The sequence below is a fragment of the Phoca vitulina genome, unplaced genomic scaffold (genome assembly GCF_004348235.1).
Source record: "Phoca vitulina isolate PV1807 unplaced genomic scaffold, GSC_HSeal_1.0 scaffold5, whole genome shotgun sequence".
Lineage (NCBI taxonomy): Eukaryota > Metazoa > Chordata > Mammalia > Carnivora > Phocidae > Phoca > Phoca vitulina.
In genome coordinates this window covers 60,137,836-60,161,584 of record NW_022589708.1, presented here as the reverse complement: position 1 = coordinate 60,161,584, position 23,749 = coordinate 60,137,836, and the positions used below count along the sequence as shown (strand labels likewise).

The 23,749-nt window shown below is 45.7% G+C and overlaps 1 protein-coding gene across 1 annotated transcript in view; it reads left to right on the top strand.

The window, feature by feature from the left end:
* The first annotated feature begins 3,501 nt into the window (after positions 1 to 3,501).
* LOC116631676 (guanylate cyclase soluble subunit beta-2-like) overlaps positions 3,502 to 23,749 on the top strand; it is a 62,733-nt gene continuing 42,485 nt past the window's right edge. The window contains 3 exon segments of the mRNA XM_032403084.1: positions 3,502 to 3,974; positions 6,926 to 6,999; positions 20,128 to 20,222. Of these exon segments, the coding sequence (XP_032258975.1) occupies positions 3,894 to 3,974; positions 6,926 to 6,999; positions 20,128 to 20,222 (250 nt within the window). The 5' untranslated portion in view covers positions 3,502 to 3,893.

Sequence of the window (23,749 nt, the reverse complement as noted above, 5' to 3'; positions counted from 1 at the left end):
TTAAAAAAAAAAAAAGAACTCATGGAAAAAGAGATCAAACTTGTGATAACCAGAGGTGGAGGGGGGGGGGGAGGTGAAATTGGAGGAAGGTGGTCAAAAGGTACAAATTCCGGTTATGAGATAAATAAGCACCAGTGATGTAATGTACAAAGTGATGATTAGCTGACACTGCTGTATGGTATATAGGGAAGTTGTTAAAGAAGTATATTCTGTGAGTTCTCATCACAAGAAGAAAACTGTTTTCCTTTTTTCTTTCTTTTTCTTGTATCTCTATGAGAAGTGGATGTTGGCAGAACCAGTTGTGGTAATCATTTTTCAGATGATATGTAAATCATGCCATCATGCTGTATACCTTAAACCAAGATGCCAATTATTTCTCAATAAAACTGGAAGAAAAAAAGGAACCACCCTGTCTTCTGGAAAGTTTTTCCTGAAGATTAAACCTTGCTAAGTGCCCTGTTGTTTCTGCATGCAGAAGTTCCAAATATGAACACATGCCTGAAATAAATCTGGCTCCATTTCGCAGCTATATCCTCAGCCGAATAATCTCTACCTGAAGCCGTCTTTCAATGAGATATTAGTCCCTCCGTGGAGGAAATCAAGACCAACCCCGCAGCACGCTTGGTGCGAGCAAAGTTACACAGAACTCACCTCTCTGAGAGCACCCTATGCCTTGGGCTGATACTGAGACTCCTCTCTCAGTCTCTCTGATGCACTCCCATCAGTTTATCTCTTCTGTGTCCCAGTCCCTCTTAGCGAGCCAGGTGAATACTAGCTAATCTCAGTTTCCTCCTCTTGGGCTCACCAAGAGTAAGGCAGCTTAGAAAGGCAAAGACCAACAAACAAAAACCAGATAATGGTTATATTTTATCAGAGAAAATCTTCTTCCCACGTACTCTTTCCTTGCCCTCTTGCTCTCATTTCTTTCCTCAAACTATACGGATCGACTCTAGTAACCTCCCTATGGTTTCTCACCTCCCCCGCCCACTTGCCATGTACAAAAGGAAAAGTTTAGGTTTCTCATTACACATGAGACCTAGTCCGTAGACCACAGGAGATGAGAGGTGTCTTATAGGGTCTCATTACATATCACAGAATATGGATAAATGAGTGTGTTTCCAGACATATGTCCAATTTGGGAAATGAGTTTCTTCAATGCACCAAACACGGGTTAAAAGTGAGGCCAGATACAGAAGAGAACATGCTATTTGATTTAATTTATATGAAGTTCTGAAGTTTAAGAGCCAGCAAAACTAATCTATCGAGATTATCAGAAGAGTCATTGGGGGCGAGGGGCCGACTGAGAAGGCACGAGGGAGCTTTCTGCGATGATGGAGATGGTTTATCTTTTTACTGGGGTGTGAGCTGGTGAGCTCCCCAGGTGGAGACATTTGTCAAGACTCACCCAACTGCACCCTGAAGACCAAAAGAAGTAGCAGTGAAAAGTGGCCCTCAGAACAACAGTTACAGTCTGGGCGGGGGGCCCCTTTTGTCGTAGAAGAGAGAAGGGAATTTCCATATATGGGAAGTTCCTCACTAGGCTGTCTATGCCATTGAGAAACATAAAACGTCAGCCAATTTTCCAGACAGTTTCCAAGTCCAGGGACGTTTTTCTCCATGCACACACTGCCTATGTCTTTTCAAATGTTTACAGGGTATCTAAAATAGTAGTCCTTTGGGTGGCAGTTGTAATTAGGAAAATGGGCAGTGAAAATTAACACATACCGTAAAAGAGAGATGATTGCTCCACCGCCATATACAGTATTCTTACCACATGGTATTCACCGAGGAATCCAACTGGTCCATGCAAGCTCAGTCTCGTTCTAGGGAAGATCCCCCCTTCCTCGTTACCCTGAGGATGAGGCTGCCGCCGCCGCCCACGAATGAGATGCCATATGGTACTTAACATCAGAATCAGAATGAGCTTGTGCTTTTTGTGTGAGATACTGAAATTTATTAGAAAATCAGAAAGCCTAATTTTCACCAAGTTCCTGAGACCTGCCATCTGCTGCATGAGAAAGAAAATGGAGTTGTTTTTTTTTTGTTTTGTTTTTTTTTAACCATTTACTTATTGTGAAATGTAAGAGTGCTGGCGTGTTTGAAAAAGCTGGGTTGAGGGCTGGGGGCGGGGGTGGTGCGGGGTGCAAAAGAGAGAGCCGGAGCAGGCCCACTTGGCAGGGGAGAAAAGACTGTCAGCTGAATGGTGGTGGGGGCCTGGGAAGCATAATTATGGAAATCACCTAGTCCAGAGCCTTTTCTTCTCCTCCTGAACACATGTTCCTTCGGCGCAGGAATAGCACAGAGAGAGGCCAGCTTTTGAGAATAAGCAGTCTCTGTTTCAGAAAGGAGGAAGAAGGGTCTTAAATAAGTACCAGTGTGTCAGAGTATTAGGTCTTTCTGTGGAGGGGGTGGTGTGAGGAAGACAGGAGGAGGGGTGACAGACAAGGGAGCCTACTGGGTGGGGAGGCAAGGGGAGCTTTCTAAGGCGGATGCAGAAAGAGGGGGGGCAGGCCGGGAGAGGGATCTGAGTGGGGGTGGGGAAGGAGAGCCTACTGAGAGGGGAGAAATCTTTCAACATCGTTTGGAATTTGACTGCATGTGTTGGGTGTTGGGGGTACAAAGCTAAAGATGCTTTGTCCTTTAAGGAGGGCATGCCAGATGCCCGGGCATTCATTTCAAGGGCATGCCCCTGTCCCTGGCTTCGTAGGTTCACGAGATGCTGCCATGGCCATGTGTCACATCCATGGGGCTGTCCTACCCCTCTGCAGAGCCGTGCAACCTCGAGGGCTTACCCAACCCCTTGAGCTTTATTGTATTTACTTTTACTCTTGTTTTTACACCAAAGCCGGCATGTCTGTTAGAGGTGCTGTAGGCACCATTCACTGGACATGGTTGGGGACTGGGTTTCTTACCTCTGATCACAATACTGAGGAAATAGACCCCGAGGAGATAGGTTACCAGAGCCTGAATGGAGTGCGGATGGGGAGGAAGGTAAGGCTTTAAGGCACCAGGGAGTCTCACATTCTAACATCATAGAGTCAAGTTCTGGTCAAGGCAGGCCATCTTTGGACCACGTCCAAGGAGGTTTAATTAAAGAAGAACTAAAAAGACCTCTCAAAAGGCAATTTCATCTGCAAGGCAGTCTTCCAACAGGATCCCAGGGGCATCCTGAAAGTCAAGTTCAGGGTTCTAAGAGTGCTCTGGGGGCAGAGGGCTCTGTGGCTGGCCACCTGGGAGCATAGCCCACACCTCTGCCTCTGTACTCTGGAGGTGCTCACCATGGTGACATCACACAGGAAGGTGACTGACTGTGATCTGTCAAATGAAAGGATGAACGACTTTGCAAAAGCCTCCTGGGCTTCAGGAATCCTGGCCTCCCCCTTCAGCCAAGATAGGAAAGAATGCGTCATAGAGAATGAGATGCCAACCTCTCTGCGGGGGGATTGAGTGGGAGAGGGAGCAAAGTGAGTTTCTGAATTTGCAGCAAGATTAGGTGGGAAGCAAAAGGAAGCCCCAGAGTCCAGCAGGATCAGGATGTGCTCGCCCTCCGAGCCTTCCCCTACAGGTAGGGAGTGCTCTGCGGGTTTCTGCGGGCTCCAGGCCCTGGAGGCTCCAAGCTGCAGGTACGGTGCTGTTGTGTTGGCACCTCTGGGACAGGTTCAAGTTTCAGGCTGAACCCCCAAGGAATTAGCACCGGGGAGGTGCACCCCGAGGGGAACCTGGCAGCAGGCCCCACGCATTAGCTGGTGGGGCAGCCTGACTTTTGACTCCCTCGCTGACTAAGGACTCAATGGTTAGCTCCTTGCTGCAAGGCCAGTGCTCAGCTCCTGATCTCCCTGTGGACGCCCAGATGCTACAAGACAGGCTTCGGGAGATGCCGGCCGTTCTTCTGAATGCCTGGGGGACGTGTCGGTCAGGAGCTTGGTGCTCCCCCAAGACGGCTTCTGCCTGAAGGCAGCCGCTGCAGCAACATGGTAAGGGCCTCCCAGCGTCCTCTGTCCTCCCTTCCCCTCGGCATCCACGCGTGGGGCACCTCTTGCTCAAAATGCACATTCTCGAAGAAAAATGGCTATCGTTTCCCGAGCATTTGCTATGTGCTCAGTGCTTCATACCTACGATCTCATTTAATCCTCACCTCAAACCAATGAAGAAGGGACCATTCTCATCCCCATTGTCCAGATGAAACAACTGAGGATGAATGAGATCTGGGGAAGGTGCGGGGTCAAACAGCTGGTAAAATGTGGGGCTGGCCAGCAGCCGGCAGCATTCCTCTACAACCCCAGCGGTAGTACTGTAAGAGTAAGCACTATTAGTTCAGTTTGGCTCTTAAGCCGCCTGGGCTCAGAGAGGGTAGGTGATTTCCCCAAAGCCACGAAGCTCTAAGGCACAGAGACAGAAAGCCATCTGGCTCCGAGCGCAAGCTGTTTCCTCTAAGCCCCACCCCCTCTCTGGGCTCACGGAGGCTGGATTATGTTCTGGGGCCCCAGCCCCCCAGCCAACAGATGGCAGGCCCCGGGAGCAGGATTAGATATGGAACGTGCAAAGTGATCTTTGCAGGAGAAATACTTAGCTAAACTTAACATTTTCTGACTTTTTCTAAAAAGGGAACAATTGCTTCTTTTGAACACTGATGTTTCTTAAAGGTACCACAGCTACTCTCCAGTGGTCCTCAAAAGATCTGGGTGCCACTAGCCAGTGAGGGTCCCTACCTGCCTGGTGATGTAACTAGTTTAAAGGTGTTGGTTCCCGAGTGTTAGAGAATTTGGGAGCTGTTTGTCATTCTTGCCCATTCCAGTCAGGCCCTCAAACGTATAAGGAGTGTGTCTTGGTGAGAATCCCCGTGAACTGGTGTGTGAGTAGCAAGTACAAAAGATCTCTCCCATATGCAGGACCAGCCTGTCAGCTGCCTCTTTTTTTGCTCTCTCCAGGGGTGGAGAAAGTCCCGTGATTTTAATATTCAGGAGAAAGCGTATTTATAACCAGCAGAGGGTGAGGGGGTTGCCCTCCGACCTATATGTTCAGAGCCCCCAAATGGCTACCTATGCCACTGACTTCAGAGACCACTGAATGCCAAAGACCTGATGCTGGTCCTAGAGTGCATGTCCCACTGACCCTAAACTCATTAAATTTTGAGATACGTGATCCCATGTGGTTATAACTCACCAGCTGATACGCCTGCGCCTTGCTTTCCTTTGTCACACACTAGGAGGCTTAGGCAGCGGGCATGGTATTTACGTTGGCCTCGGCACTCTCTTGCAAACATTGCTAGGATAAACAGTTGCTATCTTTGTTAACATTGAATTGATTTTAAATGCCTGGAGATATTTAAACATTTTCATGCTTTCAAACTCAAGGCTTCAATTCAGTACTTATTTGTTCAATAAGTATTTATTAAATACCTACTACGTGCCAGATACCATCTGGCCAGTTTAGCTGCAATACAGATAAATTATACGTACTTCCTGACCCCAAGGAACTTACAATTTAGCAGAGGAGAGGGGAAAAAACGATATGCAAAAATGATGTGAGTGTGTGTGTGTGTGTGTGTGTGTGTGTGTATGGGTAGATGTGTTGATAGATGGCTATGTAGATAGATAAATAGGAAATATGTGCGTGCACATGTGATGTGGTAACATAACAATCCTGTGGTAATAGGGACACAGAAGGTGAGAGTCTGGGACATAGGGAATGCCGGCCAGTATCCGGTGAAGGAAGCGGGAGCGGTTCTAGAGACAAGGCAACAATGGAGCCAAGACTTGCCACGGAGTGACTGAGCAATGAGGAAGGAAACACCATCAGAGAAGGGCCATCTGTATTTGGGGAGAGGGGGAAGGCATCTGGGTAAGCCAAAGGCAGCCGCGGCAGGGACAATGGAAACATAGATTTTGATGGTTCGAGAGAGCGTTTTTAATGCCAGGCTACCGTGTGGCCTTTTAAATGAGTCACACGTGGGGGAGCAGATGGAGCCAGGACGAGATGGAGTGAAGGGAAAAGACTTCATTTTGGTGTGGAACTGGAAACACAGCCAAGCGGGGTGGACAGTGTGTTCCCAGAAAGAGCTGTTAGGGCTCAGACCCCTCTTCTTCCTGCTGGCATCGGCCTCTCTCCCTATAAGAAATCCCCATACATAAACATCCAAACTTGTAAGTTTTGAGCCTGATATTTGCGAGACAGAAGGATTCTTTACTTGATGAAGATTTTTTTTTTAAAACTGAGTTCCCTTGGTGCTTTCAAATCTAATCCAATCATCACACTCCTAGGTTAGGTGTCCCCGTGCTGTGGAGATGGGTGGCCTGCATGGGTTGTACTATCCTTCACCAAGCAGAGGCATTTATAAGCTTATTATTTAAAAAAAATTTTTTTTTATCTGAAGGAGGAAAGAAGGAAGATTGCAGATTAATGAGCAAACCAGGAAGAAAACTCTGCTAATCCCATTGCTCTTTCTTTATTGTTAGTTTTTTTCTCCCTTTATTTTCCTCCACTTTTGATGTCTTCCTCTGCAAACACACCATTCCTGACTCATTTTTATAAAGAAAAGAGAATTGTCCTTTCCCTGCCTTTTTGACATGGCATGAGGCGAGTGCCCTTCCTGGTCCCGGTCTCGAACCCCATGCCCCTGTTGTGTTTTTGAACTCTTTGTTCTAACCAAACGATTCCCCATTTTGGAGATGATTACAATGAACCTCTTCTAATTCTAGTCTGATTTCAAATTTAGCTCCTAGGTTTTCTCTATGGAAATGACTTCTCTAAGTTGAGAAGAAGCACAACTATCAAACCAATAAACTCACAAGAAACAGGGAAAAAGTATAATTCATTTCGTCAAGAAGATGCCTTTGTACTTTTCCTAAAAGAAACTGTTCAGATGTCTATGACTGGGGATTTCATGCTTCATTACTCATATTTTCCCTCTTGTTTTGTGTTCTAGTACGGATTTATCAACACCTGTCTGCAATCCCTTGTGATAGAGAAATTTGGTGAAGAGACCTGGGAAAAATTGAAGTAAGTATATTTAAGGAAAGATGGAGAATCCCCCCCGGTGGTAAGACTCCAGCGTTTTGAAGGTCATGGGTTTTTACTAACCTTTTGATCAAGGCAGTTGGTTGTTAGTAGGGATATCAGTTCAAGTACCTTAGACATACCAACTAGATACAGAATAAATCTGCTATACTGTGTCTGTGTTTAAGGAAGGTATTAGTCTCAATTCCTAAACGCAGCCCATGTGAATAAGTATTCTACCTTTAATGTCATGAATGAATTCTTATTTGCTCCTCTTGATCACAGAAGAAAAAGCAACTGCCTCATTTCCAATGTACATAAATGGAGCTGCCAAAACCTCACAGAAGCGGGGTATCCCTTTTGAGTTTAGCCAGAATCCCTCTTTAGGGATTTAGGAATTCTTTTTTTTTTTTTTTTGAGAGGGAGAGAGAAAGAATCTTAAGTAGGCTCCACACCCAACATGGAGCCCCATGCAGGGCTTGATCTCATGACCTGAGATCATGACCTGAGCCGAAATTAAGAGTCAGCCATCCAGACGCCCCCCTCTTTAGGTATTCTTTAGTCACCTGTTACAGTTTTTCCTCTCTGCTTCCACCCAGAAAATGCTGAACAAGGTTACTTACATCTTCACGGGGTATCCTGTCTGACTCTCTGTAAGTTTGTTCTCTGTCTGCCTTCTTGAAGGCTCCCAGCCTTAAAATGTTAGAGGACTGGACTGACAGGTCTCCGAGATCTCCTAGTCCTGTGAAGAGGGAAGAGTAAAAAAATAGGGGAAAATGATTGGCTTCCTCAGTTAATTGAAACAATTGGCACTGCCTTGCCTATTAAATCTACAAAACGTTGAAATGATAATAAGCAATTCTGGTGAAGATGCAGCAAATGAGTAAGTGCTGATGGCATCTTAAGTCAGTGTAGCCCTTTGGGAAAGCAATTTGACAACATGTACCAAAAGCTGCAAAAATGATGAAATCCTTTAAAGCAGTAATTTCATTCTAGAGAATTTATTCTTGAGAATCTAGTCCCTTAGAAACAAACATATCTATCTATACACACACACACACACACACACAGATGAAACATAGCCTATATTTATAAATAATAAAAGAAACAATTATCTTTAGTGTTCAAAAATAACCCAAAAGTCAAATGGAATGACAAGAAATATGCATCATTACATGGGATGCTTGCAAAGATTGTGAAGCAACCTGCAAAATTTTATGACAATATTAAGTCCAAAAGACCAGAAACAAAACAATAACAACAAAAAAAGACACAAACTTACGTAGTTACTGGGTAGATCACACAAATGAAGGGAAAGACCAAACTAGTAATGACTAGTAACTGAACTAGAAAGATGAAGTGCTGGATGACTTTTTTTCCTAATATCTATTCCCAAATTTTCTATATTTTTTCATGGCTTTTGTAATGTCAAAACAGTTTAAAACGCTTAGTGCAAACTTTCCCTCACTCCTTCCTATTCCCATTTTACGAATAAGATAATTAGAGCCGAGAGTGCAGGGGACTTGCAGTCTGTGGGGCTAAATCAGGAGGAGGCAGACAGGCCCCTGCTTCCCGGGCCCCGGCTCCACGCCCTACACAACGGCCAACTGCTCATGCGTCATGTGTCCGACCCTCTTCTGGAAAGGCAGCCCCGGGCCATTTCCACAGCATCTCCAGGGTAATTTTCTTAAAAGCACCAGAGGTTGGGGTGGGAACAAGTAGCTCTGGCCTCACAGAGGCAAAGAATACTCATTTCTAAATATTTCAAGGAGGAAGGTTTAATAATTATGATCAGAGAAAACTTGGACTAGTCCGTGCTTGAGAGATCATCTGGCCCAGATCTCCTCATTTTACAGATGAGAAAACTGCAGCCCAGAAAGGTTAAGTGACCTGCTAAAGAGTGCACAGCAAGTAGGCAACAGGGCCAGGGTGTGGTATCTGTTTCTTGAAGTGCTCCTTTTCCACCCCCTAGGCTGCCCCGAGGAGAGAAGCATTTGAAGACTCTGAGACTGTCTTTTTAAATTGCTATTATATTGTAAAGGGTAAACTCAGCAAGAAGAGGAAGGAAAAGCATAGTCTTATCTTAGGCACTTAACTTTGGGCCAGGCTCCTTCCATAATGATCTTATTAAAGCCCCAGAAGAACACTGGCAAGGCAGGTTACTGTCTCTGCGAAAAACCCTGGGGGATTAAGTAATTGAAGAAGCCATTTTGCCTGGGTGACGTAATAATCTACAGAAACACTACAATTATACCTGGAACTTGGGAACTAGGTGCCAAAGGCCCACGTCAGATGGGAAACTGGGATCCTTTGCTCTGCCACAAACTAGAGAGGAGAAGGTCAGCCTGCCAGAGGGCCAGCAGCCCCTACCAGGGGACCGTCAGTCTCAGAGGAAGGGGAGGAAGGTAGGTGTGGGTGGACACTGCTGGGTGGGCTGGGAACCAGCTTGAGAAAGAGGGTACACATACTGAGAGAAGTCACCAGGTATGGCTGCGAGTCCCTGGGGAGTCATAGTTGGTTTCAGCAGGAGGTGCCTCCCCTACAGTCCTTGGGACCCTGGGCAAGTTCCTTAACCACTCCGTGACCCAGGTGTTTTCAGCATAAAATAATGACCCTAGAAGTAGCTAAGCACATCGGGGCTGTTGCAAGCATTCAACGAGATAGGACAAATGAGATGCTTAGAAAAAATGCCTGACCTGTGGTAAGCGCTCACCAAATGTGAGGCGTGTGATTGAAGGTGATGACTACTGTTGGCTTGTTTTCAAGACGGCGGTCCCCAGCTGGGTTGGGGAGAGGAGGAGGAGCCCTACGATGTGCACCCACACGCCTGGACTGGAGTCCTGGCTCTGGGTTTGGAACTGTGTGTTCTGGAACAGGTTGCTTCACCTCTCTAAAGCTGCTTCCTCATTGATAGAAGGGGGATGATGCACCCCTCTTCCAGGGTTGCAGAGAGAACTGAGTGGAAAAATCGATCCCCAGGTACACAGTAGATACTCAGTAAGTGTGGTTTCCCCTCGAATACGCAGGTGCGACGCTAGGATTACACTACATTCGACATTAATAGGCATTACTTTGTGGCTGGTCAGGTGACTGTGACTTCCATCTTGAAGAGATGATGTTCCTCTAAGATGCTCTCTTTGCCCAGAGAAGGACACCTGGCTTCCTAATATTAGCATCATTGGGTGGATGACATTGCCTCTGTTCCTTTTTCGGACTGGTCTCCCCAACCACCAATGTGGGGCATTGTCCAGCCCTGTCTTGAGGACCCCCATAAATACTAGTGACCAGCTTATAAGAGGGAGGGGGGACTGACTTTTGGTGATTGATTTTTGATCCACGATGCTTGTATCATCTGAATTCCTGGTTAGAACTTTGAGCCTCAGCTTCTCAGGTGGCCCAAAAGAGTCTGTTTTGCCCAGGAGAAAGGCCAGGGCTCTAGAAATAACTGGAAATTACCAGATACAGCTGGAGCACTTAGACATGAGTAGAGGTAAAACAATAAACGTGTTCAGTCCGCGGCTTGCGGGCGGCTGAGAGGCGCTGTTTACAGAAGGCCGCTTGCATGCCCCCACATTACAGAGCAGATGCAACGGGACCAGCCATGGGAACCCTGATCGGTTAAGATGTTCAACGTATCTTTGTGAATCCAGGGAAAAAAAAAAAAAAGCTTTCCATGTGTAAGTAGATGGAAGTGGTTTCTTCCTTTTCGGATCCTTGGTATGCCCTCCCTGAGAGGAATGGTCCATTTTCTCTTCCTGCCCCCGAGGAGCATTTCTCATGGCATTCCCAATCAGGAAGCCCAGGAAGCCCGACCACAGGAATTCCAAGATGTTAGGACACTGGAAGGAGGGGTGCAAAAGGGTGCAAGAGAATCCAAAAGAGATGTCCAGGAACCAAGACCTCAGGGAGGCCATATCCGGAGTCTGTGTGGCTAGGCTTTACATCTGATAATCTTGAAGTACCAACCCTGTGCTTAATTGAGTCTCCAAGGATACGTTTGTATATACAGCACTAGACATGTATGTGATCGCATTGGAAACGCGTCCTTAAACCCAAAGCAAAGCCTACCTAACCAGCTCAACCAGCAATGAAAATTGCATCATATTAGAACTCATTGAAAAAAAAAAAAACTGTAGTGCAGAAAACTCAGCTTATAAAATGCAAATTAAGGCAAGATCATTTGCTGTGCAAAAGGATTTGCTTCAGGCTACGTTTAAATAACAAGTTCCCTGGTGCTTATAAAATAGAATTTTAGCTGAAAAAGAAAAACCCATCAATTCCTACACAACTTTTAAAAAGGAATGATTAGGTAAAATGAAATATGTCTCCAGACTTTATGACATAAATTTTATTTTATATGATATAATCAGAAACAGATGTTTCTCATCCTTTGCCTGCATTGTTTATTTCTCTCCCATATAACCTAGATTTATAGATTTCTAATTATGAACCACTCTTTTATAACCTTCTAGCTAAAATCTTTATCAGGACTTAACAATGAGAAGCAGCTAATAGGTTGGGAAGAGTAAAGCCTCTGGAGTCAGATCAACCTTTACATTTTGCCAGTATCATTTACTAGCTGTTTGACATGGGCAAGTTTACTTATTCAACAAGTATTTATTTAGCTCCTAGTGTGTGCCAAACAGAATTCCTGGCACTGGGAACAGTGGTGAAGGGAACAGATGAGGACTCTGTTCTCTTGGAATGTGTATTCCAGTGTGGGGCTGGGGGCAGACAATAAGCAGGTATCGTGCTAAGTGCTGTAAAAATATAGGGTACTTGATAGTGACCAGGGATGGAAGATGTCAGTTTCTCTGAAATGGTCAGAAAAGGCCTCTCTACAAAGGTGATATTTGAGCTGAAAGGCAGGAAGAAGCCATATTTGAGTTAGGGAATCATATGTGTTCTAGGCAGAGAGAACAGCCAGTGCAAAGGTCCTGAGGTGGGACTGGGTTTGGTAAATTCGAGACCCAGAAGAAAACTCAGTGTGACTGGAGCATCATGATCGAGAGTCTGATAGGAGATGGGAGTGGAGACATGGTTAAGGATCAGAATATATAGGTGGCTAAAGATGGAAAGGAGTGGGAATTTTATTCTGATTGCAATGGGTAACCGAGGTCTCTGAGCCTTGGTATCCTCACTTCTAAATGGAGATAATAATGGTAGGCTCCTCACCCATTTGTGAAGACACAGGTGAAGTGTCTGGAACTTAGTTCAGGATATTGCTTGCAAGGATCAGCAATTCACTCTGTGAGCTAAAGTTTAAGGAAGTTAGTAGGAGTCAGAGATGGGTGTTAGTAGGATTCACAGAGCTCAACTGCAGAAAGCACAGAGAGACCACCCAGGACATGGAAGGTCGGTGGGCCTCTCTCCATCTCTGTGCCTCTTTTCATGTTCACTCTATTTTCCTGGCTCTCTCTGCAAGTCTCTTAATTTCTATTTCTCCCCAAATTTTCTATATGCCCTTTCAATTTAAGAGATCACAATCATTTGATAGAGAGACCCAGTTTCTCAGTGTCTCCATTCCAGACACCTGAGACAGAGGGTTTGCTGGGCTGACTTTGGTCAGGTGCCCATACCTGGACCCACCAGGTGGACTTTGGAGGGTAGGGTCCCTGAGAAGAGGTTCTGGGTAGAGCCGCTGTGAATGGCGTATTCTCTCCACTATATAATCAAGTATGGGGGAAGGGATGGATGTCTGCCTGATTTACGTATGCATGAATGGAAGAGGAATAAATGAATAGTAGATGGAGAGGCTCCGAGAACCTTTGAGATCATCTTTGAAAATGTGTACACGTGTCTGCATGTATTTTCTGGGGAGAGGGTACATGCTATTAATCAGAATTCCTAAGAACTCTATGACCTAAAAAGTTCAAGGGCCCCTGCCTCTACATTTTCAGGATTTTGTTCTTACTAAATAAGAAATGCTCCTGACATTCTGATATCTGAAAAAACATCATTTCAAATACACTGACAAACCGAGCCAGAAACAATCAGGAGGGCTGTCGCTCATCCTCCTTCTGCTATGCCTCCTCCATCCCAGCCACTCACTAAGCCTCGCCCACTCCCTCCATCTTCTCTGCTTTTCCCATAAATAAGGTCTAGTTAAAAAGTAGCTGAAAACAGACAGCTTCTATTTTTTAACTTTTATCAAGGAATGCTGCCTGTCTCCCCACTCCCACTCCATTCCTGGCCATGAGTGTGCTTGCTGATTTATCTGGCTGCCTAAAATCATCAGAACCTCAAGGGCTTTGAGAAATCAAGTTGGTTAGTATGTCTCAATGGGGCATTGAGTATATCAGAATATTCAAGGGCTTAGAACATTTTTAAAAAATACTTAATATTATGATATTATTATACATATAAAAGAGAAAACTGTTTTTCTAATAAAGACCATTGAAAGTAAAGCTTGAGAAATAGTTTTGTTTGGTGGGAATACATGGAAGGTAAATTTAGCAGGAATAGAAATGGGTATTATAAGGCCTGAAACTTAAGTAATTTGGAGGGCCTCCTTTAAAAAATAATATAAAATTACAAATAAAAATTTATCTACAAAAGTGAGTACTTATTTAGAATGTGGAAAAAAAAATTAAAAGCTGACAGATAACATTAACATCAAAGGTCCAAAAGGTAGAACATATTTATTATTATTATCATTAATTATTGACCTACTTTTATATTTTTCCCTGCATCTTTGGCTACTTGTGGCTTTCCTGTTCATATGACAATGATTTAATGAGATCATTTTCCATCAAGAGAATGGAATGAATGTTCCTCTAACATGGCTGGCTGAAAATTATTTTTATTGTGTTTTATTTTTATTTTATTTTATTTCTTTAATTTCATCTATTTATTTGACAGAGAGACACAGCGAGAGAGGGAACACAAGCAGGGGCAGAGGGAGAGGGAGAAGCAGGCTCTCTGCTCAGCAGAGAGCCCGATGCAGGGCTTGATCCCAGGACCCGGGGATCATGACCTGAGCCGAAGGCAGACGCTTAACAACTGAGCCACCCAGGTGCCCCTATTGTGTTTTATTTTTATTGGTAGCTTAGACAAATGTCTTTCTGTACGTCTATAACTTTCCAGGCAGTTTCTTACAAGGTGTGCCTCTTTGCTGGTGGCAAGTTCTAGGAGAATGCCGGCCCTTTATCTACTTGTACATGTCTCGCCCCTCTGCCCCCAGCTGCCCACTGCTGTTACAGGGCAGTTCTCCGCGAGAAGGTGGCCCCCACTCAGGGAGCCTCTCCTTCAGATGCCTATTGTGGGGGTCACATGAAGGTCTGGATGCTTTTGAGGCTACCAGGGGGAGGTGGCTCTGGGGGCTGGGTGGCCTGCAGTCCCTCCCAGAGGCACCCAGGACCATCATCAGGGCATATAGGGTGGTCCTTCCACCACCCTCCAAGCCTGGGGTGGCTCCAAACGAGGGAGGCTGGGCAGGGCTGCTGCTTTCCCAGAAGCCTCAGCTTCCTTAGCTCCCAAAGCAAATCTGATTCACCATGGGCTTAAGTGAGAAGTTCTCAAACAGTTTGGCCTTAGGAAGCCTTTTTTAATCTTAAAAACGATTGAAGACCCAGAGAGCTTTTATCTATTGGCATTTACTATATTGGAAATTAAACCGGAGAAATTTTAATAGATGGTTATTTCTTGATTCGCCTAAAATGGCAATATAAGTCTATTACATGTGAGCATAAATAGCTCATTTTTATGAAAAATAACTATTAGCCAAATAAAACAATTAGTGAGAAGAGAGACATTGCTTTATATTTTTTTTTGCAAATCGCTTCAATGTTTGACTTAGGAGAAGAATGCTGGATTCTATTTTCTGCACTCTATCTATTGTGATCTTTGGTTTTCGTTGAAATTTATGAAGAAAATATAGAAGGAGGAAGCATTTTCAGGCTCTTTTCAGATCACTGTGGAGGTTCTTTTAAACCTCACAAAAGCTCCACTAGGTGGTAGTTTTTCCAAGGTCAGTTACAATGTTGAGGGCAAATCCTTTGGCCTCTGTTGCACTTTGAAATATCTTTTGCCATCATTTTGAACTATCGTGCATTAGTCATTTGGAAAATATTAGCTGGCTGAGTTATGCAGATCTTATGAATATTGCCATAATGCATCATACAATATCAAAATCACATTTGTCAATATCACCACACTCTCATCAAAGCCTCTAAGAATTGGGAAGCTAATGAGCTCACAGGAGCAGATGCAAGTTTTCCAAAATTCCAATTCTCACTTAAGAGCTTGAGTTTTATCATTGGCAACAAATTCTGTCAGTTATTTTCCTTGAAGTGACAAGTTAACTTTGGTCTTTTTTTTTTTTTTTTTTTAAGAAAATGTCTGCCAAATATCCAATTCTGAATAACTGTTGTCCGTCTGTCAGTGGTTCTTTAAAGTAGAAATGATGTTCCATGAGAAAAGTGTCTAATTCGACTCACAAAGGCAATCATAAAAGTGCTTTTCCTTGAGCTGACCTAGGCCTCCTTGTGTAGACAGCGGACATGCTTTCTGCACTTCCTGCTTCGTCATGCAGAATGTTCAAAAGATTTAATCAAATTGATCAGTGTTATTGCTTCATTAAGGACGATTTGACATGGAACTGGCTTTTTCTTTACCACGAGTGCATGGCAGCAAATATGATTACTTAGTTCGGTTTAGTACCACTGACTTGATTCATGCTAAGGCCCTAACGGGTTTACCTACCAATGCTTTTGAACCATTAGAAGACATTTTAACCAGTAAAAAGGGCAAATAATGTCTTAATTTTATTATGAAAATAGTTTTGACTTCTTGGACTCTAGAAAGCTTCCTAGGGTCCCCCCCACCCAGGGGTTCCATGGAACACACCTTGGGAACTGCTGGTTTAGGTGCCAGAGTCATTCTCAGTGAATCTACATTGCGTGTTGGCTGGGAGGGTTGTACATCAAAATCTCCACGGAAACACTGACCTAACCTAATACTGTCACTGTAAAAATCAGAAATGGAGGAACAGCGAGATTTGTTTCAAGTCACGCAGCTCGACTGTGGTAGGGTCAGGATTCGTTCCTGGCTCTACTGACTCACATACAGTGGACACGTAAGCCTCTATCAAGTTAGGTCTCTCACGCTTCGTAAACCTCTTATAACTCCCTGACAGACTGCTATTGTGTGCCAGGTACAATGCTAGGTATTGAAGACAGGAAATCAAATGATATTTGCCTGCTGTTTGGGGCCCATTGTCTAGGAAGCCTGGGGACAGGTACATCAAAGGTTACAGGTGCAGCCAGTCGTAAGGCAGGTAAATAGCAGGGACTCGGGAGCTCAGAGGAGGGGTGCTGGGATCTGACGGCAGCTCATAATGACCAGAGCTGGTGATTCTCAGGCTAAGTGGGGAAGGAAGAACAAAAGTTGGCCAGACTCTCCTTCCTGTCGGGGAAGAATCCGTGGGAAGGAAATGGCATGGCTGGTCATAGGGACTTGGGGCATCTTGAGGAATGAGGAGGGGAGGTGGCTGGAGGTGAGGGGTAGGGTGCAGGGGCCAGGTTGTATGTGTCAACCCAACAAGTCTGGAGTTTGTCACGCAAGCCTTCGGGAGCTGGAGCAGTGGGCTAGAGCGTTGGCCAGAATGACAAGCTGGGACTTCTTCTAAATACCAGGTGGTCACGACACCAGGACACCAGGTCATGGCACCATGTAACTCTCAGGGCCTCTTCTTCCCCAACTACACCTTGAGTCACATGGTTACACACAAGTTTGTAACAGGAATTCCCTACCTACCAGAAAGGAGCTCTTGAAGGAACGATTTCCCATGGCTTAGGATGGATCCCATTTTCTTGGCCTGAAACTTGCTACAACGTGCTATTTATTTTTCCTGTGGGCTTTATGGCTCACTCTGGACTCTTAGAAACCATTACCTCAGTTTTGTAACACTGAACAATGTTAAGATCTGTAATTTGTAATGTGTGGCCTTGCCAGACTGAATCCTAGAAAGTGTTTCTGAGCAGTGGTTTCCAAACCTGGAGAGTCATCTGAGGCAAGTGGTTAAATAAATATGGATTTCCAGGTACCACCTCCAGGGCCCAGGAATCTGTATGTTTATTTTGATCCCCAAGTTATTCTGGAATAGGCAGTCTGGCCCTGGTTTCCTGCCCAGTTATTTTGGGTATCGTGAGTTAAAACTAACTAAAAAGGAACACACATTTAATGGCTGAGTATTCCAGTTAAAAACTAATTTGTCAGATCTCCTGAATATGTGTATATATGGTCACCTCTGTGGTTGGCATTTTTCACATTACATGAAATATGCTCCTCTTTGTGTGATTGGAAACATCAACTTACTTCATTTCCCACAATGCTTCTCCAATCCCCAATCTCTTCAAAATGTTTTTTCTTTTTTTTTCTTTTCTTTTTCCTTTCCTTTCCTTATTTATTTTTTTTTAGAGAGAGAGAGAGAGTGCAAGCAGGGTTGCGGGGGGGAGAGGGGTAAAGGGAGAGGGAGAGAGAAAGAATCCCAGACTCCCCATCGAGCGCATGAGCCCGACGACTTGGGGCTCAATCTCACAACCCTGAGATAATGACCTGAGCCAAAATCTAGAGTGGATGCTTAACCCACTGAGCCACCCAGATGCCCCTTCAAAATGTTTTGTGATGGCCATTTTTCTCTCTTTCCCTTCTTATCAGAGGTATTGCCATCTCATAGGGAGTCATCAATTGGTGTATTTATTTATTTATTTTTATTCTTGGTGAGCATATTGTTTCACTATAGCAGTTTGAATGACTGTATATTGCAAGTGTACACGGACTCTGTGGGAAGTGTTACATGCAAGATCACCGAGATCGATAAACAAGGCTGACAATTCCCGTGCAATCATAACAGTCTGGGCATGTCTGGCATTCCAGAAATGTGCAACATATATACAAACCAAATAAATATTTGACACTAAAGTGTTATCAGCTCAGCCTACAGGAAAGAAGAGGCTGCCAGACCCAGACAGGGAGGAATGGGTGGTCCCACCAGAAGCCTGAGAGGTGGCACAGAGCTTGTTACATTTTCAAGGGTCTTGGAGATGACATAATCCCTTTGGGGGCCTTCTGAATAAATTATGATAACACGTTAGGCTTCAATATGGATCTTGCTCATCATGTTTCTATTTTACTCATAGGCATAGAAGCAGGGTCCAAGTTTTCACAAAGGCCCACAGGCCTGGGGGGAGTGGATGGAGGGTGATGACAACATGGCAGAGATCATCCCACTTAAGGGAGGGATGGTGGTTAACAGCATCCTTTGTCTGCCCCGGGCCCAACATCCAGCTTCTCTGAACAGCTGTGTCTGATGATACTTAGAGACCACTGTACGGACAGGGACCAAAATAGGAAGCTTGCAGGTGGAGAGAAACCCAGAGAGCTTCTAGCTCAGTGATGGTCATGTGCAGGGGCAAGGCCCCTGTAGGCTGTTTGAGAAGCTCTAGCAAATGCATGTGGGGTGGGGAGGGGAGCATGGATTTAAAAAAAAAAAAAGGTTAAGGAACACTGATCTTACCAACTACCTCCCTTACTTTACTGATAAGGAAGTCGAGGCCCAAAGAGAGAAAGTAATTTTCCCTCAGAGCTCGTTAATAGCAGGGATAGATTTGGAACCAGAGTGTCCTGGCTGCCGGCTGGGTCACCCCTGGCACAGCATGGCACCTCTGTGCTCTTGCTATTATATCAGCTTCCCCCTGCATCTGTGCGGAGTTTCTTATTCTCTCCTTTCACTCCTGTTACTCTCTCTTATCCTCATCAATACTCCTGTCGGAAATGTGGGACAAGTGTCATTCTCCCATTTAACAGTGAGGAAGATAAAGGCATGGATAGCTCAGGAAAAAAAAAAAAAGATTTAGGAATGAATAAGGATCTTCAAGTATTAGAGGGCTGGTATCTGGAGGTAGGAGCATCCCTGTCTGCATGTGCCCCGGGGGCAGATCCAGGACCCGGGAGAGGGACGGCAGGTGGCAAGTGCTAGAGCTGTGTGGGCTTCAGAGCTCAGAACCCAGGACCCTCACGTGTCAGCTGGGGGATCCTGGCAAGACAACCTCTCTGAGCTTCCATTTCCTCCACAGTAAGTAAGATGATCACAAAGGATCTGTCATTGCCATGGCCAAAAGCAGATGCCCAATAAATAGAAGGTATTATCAGGGTCTAGAAGTAGGTTTTAGTTCATCATAAGAAAAAACCTTTCTATCAAAGAGAGCAGTCCGTAAATGAAATGTGCTGCCTTGCAGAGCAGTGAGCTTCCTGTCACTGGAAGCATTTAAGAAGAAACTAGAAGACTAGCAGTCAGAGGTAGTATAGAATGGGGAATTGGACAATTGGGAAATTTCACACTTCTCCCAATTCCGAAATTCTGTGCAGTGATCTGGGATAAACTCAAATGTTTTGTATTTTTTTCGGTTCTTCAAACATTCTCTCTGCTGCCTTGGAGCCTCTTCACTCTGTCCAGAATGCTTGGCTTTGCCTATCCATCCTTCAGTCTCAGAGGAACCTCCCTTTCTCGGGGAAGCACTCCCTGCCCAGCCTCCTGTCCCGACTTGACGGAATTGCTAACTGCAGTTGAATGGTTCACATAAGGAGCGAGCCAAGAGGGTAACTCCCGGGTGAAGCCACTTTTCACCGGGTTTGGCTAACTGTTACAAGACTAAAGTCCACCCATAACTCCTAAAACATAGCTAACCATGTTTCAAAACAGTGAGATTCGCAAGCAGCTGTTCTCCTTGCTTCAGAGCATGAGGCTCTGGGACCTCTGAGTTCCATGTTCACTAGTGTGTGTTGGGTTCTTAACATGCACCAAGCACAGTACCTCCTGCTGGGGCTTCAAAGATCAAAATAAGTCACAAGCCCATGCTCAAGGAGCACAGTCTAGGGGGGAAGACTAATAATCTTGATACCAACTAGGGAAACACATAGCCTACTGTGGATCCTTGAGAAGGGAGCTCTTGGCCCAAACTGGGGTCCAGGGAAGACTTCTTGGAGGAGTTGACACCTAAACACTCCATGGCCTCCCATTCCTGATGATCAAGAGTGTGATCTTATATCTTACTCTGTCAGTGGGTATATCCTGGAGGCAGAGCTCCGGTTAGTTGCTGGGTTTTCATTGCCCCTTGATTTCTCTTTCAGAGCCTCTGCAGAAGTGCAAGATGCCTTCATGACCTACACAGTGTATGATGACATCATCACCATTAAGCTCATCCAAGAGGCCTGCAAAGTTCTGGGTAAGGAGGAAGAGGGCTTGTTTTGGTGTCTTAGGGCTGTCGTACTGAAGTACAACCAGTTTCCATCATCCACAGTCGTTCTGTTAAGTCCCTGCGAACACTGAGTTAGCAATCCTGAGCCATTGCCCTGAGAAGGACAGGCTAGGTTCTGGAGAGACTTTGGTCACATTTTCATCAACCGATAACTATATACCCTTGTTTTGGGTGTTTCTGTTTCGAGATCCCTTATTTCATATATATTGTTATTAACATCAGATGTGTGGGCAGGAGCACTATAACTCATACCTGAAGGAAGCTTCTCTAACACACATCTTTTGTCTGAAAGGCACATCACACCCTTCTTGTACTTAGGAGCACTAGGCAGCACTTCAACATTGTTCTTGGGGCATTTTCAGCAGCATAATCACCCACAAAAAAGCACAAAAATGTAAAAACATAGCGCGAAGTGGATTGCAAAAAGGCCACTTAATGTAGAGTATGAGAAATGAGACAAGAATGCAGAGCACTGCCTCATTTGACCTTTGCTAGAAACGTGTGTGTTGGGGGAGCTCCAAGTTTTTGCCACTGCACCTGCTCTTGAATGACTGCAAATGCTCTGTGGGACTGATTTTGGGCTTGCAGATTCATTTTAATGAGTGGGTCAGTTTGCAGATATGGGATCTGCACATGATGAGGCTCGATGGTACCACAAACTGGGTACTTTAAAACAAGGGAAATCTATTCCCTCATAGGGAATAGGTCAGGGGGCTGGAAACCTGAAATCAAGGTGTCAGCAAGGCCATGCTCCCTGGAAGGCTCTAGGGAAGAGTCCTTCCTCTTGCAGGTTCTGGTGGTCCAGGTGCTCCCTGGGGCAGCATAACTCCACTCTCTGCTTCCATCTTCTCCCCGTGTGTCTATGTCTCTATGTCCAAATCTCCTTCTTCTTATATATAAGGACCCTGGTCATATTGGATTTAGGGCCGACCTTAATCCAGTTACCCACCCTTTCCATTTGAGTAGCCTTAAGCTTCTCACAGCCAAAAATCATGAATGTCACTCTGAGTTTCATCATCTGTACCACCACTCTCATGGGTGGCCTTGATGATGGCCTTGACAGAGGTTGTAAGACCTTTGAAATGGATCATCATGATTACCTCTGGGTGTTGTGGGGAACAGCTTTGGGAATCCTCTGAGGCCAACCACACTCGTGTTTATCTGGAAATAGAGGTGGTGTGTTTTGTGGAGGTGTTGAGGGCCCTTCTTCCCCATCTGCTCTGCCATGGGATGTCTTCCCATCTATCCAGACATGAAAATGCCATTGACAGGGTCATAATGGGGGGCCCAATGTGGATGGTCCCACTTACAATGCACCTCTACTTCCAGGATGATTCCTCACACAGATGTATCAGCAAGGGATGGTTTATTATATTAACTTGCTCACTCCCCAGGCCGGGATGGGAAGAGGTTCAGGACAAAGTGAGAATACAGTTCTGCCTCTTTCTAGTTTAATGACTGAGGACAAGTTACTTATTCGGTTATAGTTTTCTCATTGGTCTACGAGAATAATATCTACCCATCAGAGTTATTTTGAGGATTAAATGAGATGATATATGTGAAAATGTCAAATGAGCTATCTGGCATAATAACGGCTTTCAAAATATATTTCTTTCTTTCTTTCTTTCCTTCCTTCTCTCTATATTCATTTCCTATTTCTCAATAAGGTTCCACTTGGAGGTTCCAAGTGGACATGGATTTTGGGGGAACACTTCAAACCAGTCACCGTCCTTTCCTTTACCCTTCCTTCTCATCAGCATGGAGCACATAGTGAGCTGGGGCCTGGGGAGGAAGGAGTTTCTACTGTCCCAGGCTCCAGGGGGCTTGTGCAGGAAGGTGAGAGAGTCCCCTGGTGCTTCCAGGTTCTTTGATGACATCCCTCTTTAGGTCCCAGTTGAACTTCCTTTGCCTATTCTTATAGGCACTGTGGCTTTGGGTCATGTTGAGATGGCATCTGGGGATTACTGCAGGCAGACTCCGTGTCAGCATCCTCTGCCTGGCCCCCAAGACCCTGGGACAGAATTGTTGCAGGTGTGGGTGAGGCTCGGGAGCTCAGGGCCTTCAGGCTGGATCCGGTACAGCCCCCAGGGGCTCAGGCAGCTGGGGCTGTGGTTTCCAGCTGTTTTTCCTGGAGTCTCTGAGGGCCCAGCAAGTGGCCTTCTGTCCTCAGGACCTCCTCCAGGGGTGGTCACAGGTAAAAGCCCGCCCTAGGCCCGTAATAGTGCTGGAGAACGTACCAGGGCAGTTAGGTAACGCTAAGCCTGCAGACAGGTGGCTTCTCCAGAAGGCAGATGTGTCAAGTGCTGATGTTGGACGAGGCCCTGAGTTTGTTTCTCTTTCCTCTGAATATCAGAGAAATTCTCTGATTAAAAAAAAAAATAAATCGTGCCAGCTTTAACCCCATGCCCATGATTTTCCCCTTGGTTCCACATGGCAGTTTGACACCCGTGTCTCTTCTCACGGTTTCCTGGTCATTTCCTGGATGCAGAAAACCTTTCAGGTGTCTGCATCGGGGAGAAGCCCCAAATCTCTGCAAAGCTGGGAGGGGGAAGCTTTTGAGGCTCAGGGAGCTGAGCTCCTGGTCACTTGCCAGCCACACCTCCTAACAGAACTAGACAAGGTTGTGTCTGAGACTGGACATCAGGTACAGGAATGAAACGTTCATTGGCTCCTTCAGCTCCTGGAGCTCAGGCTCCAAGGGCAGCAACATGTCCTGGACGCCTCCTAAAGCCGCTGCACAGCCTCGTTCTGCAGTGGTCCTCGGGAGGCAGGCAGAGGAGGAGGGCCGACAGGGCTCACGGGGTGTCCCAGAATCACAGCTGAGCACCCACCACCGCTCCCCCCTTCCAAAGAGCTTCACAGAGTTTCTAGGAAAAAGAGGGGCCAGGGTCTGGGTAGCATCAGCGGCACCTGCGAACGCGCCACCTCTACCCTGTCTGACCTCTTTAGGGGCTCCTAGACCCCTTTACCTCCCCGGCAGCGGATGCCAGGGGAAATTTATGCAGCGTTTGGGCTATCCCAAAGCGGGTAGAGTCAGGACTTCAGGAGGAGTCTGACCCCAGCTGTGTACTGTTTAGAGTGCTGTGCTGCCCGCCCTGGGCTGGGAGCCTGGAGACCCACCTTCTAGACCCAGGTCCCCGCGTAGGCAGCAGGCTTCTTGTCCTTCACGCAGCAGCTCGCCCGCTCCAGAGTGAGCCTCTCGGCCTTCTTGTTTAACACACCTGCCAAAGAGATTATTTTCTTAAACATTGCTTTTTAATATTTTAAAACATGTGATTATGGCATTATACATGCTTTTCAAAGCATGAGGGCAGACGCCTTCCTTATTCTGATTTGCTCATAGGCGAGGCCTGGCCCTTACCCAGTGCGGCAGGCCGGCCCTGACTCTGAGTGGGGGCTGCTGGGCGCCGGGCAGATCTGCATGTAGAGGGGCCACCTTTCTCCCAGCTAAGTTGGGGGAGTGTCCGGTTCCTTTTCTCCCACAGAAAGAATAA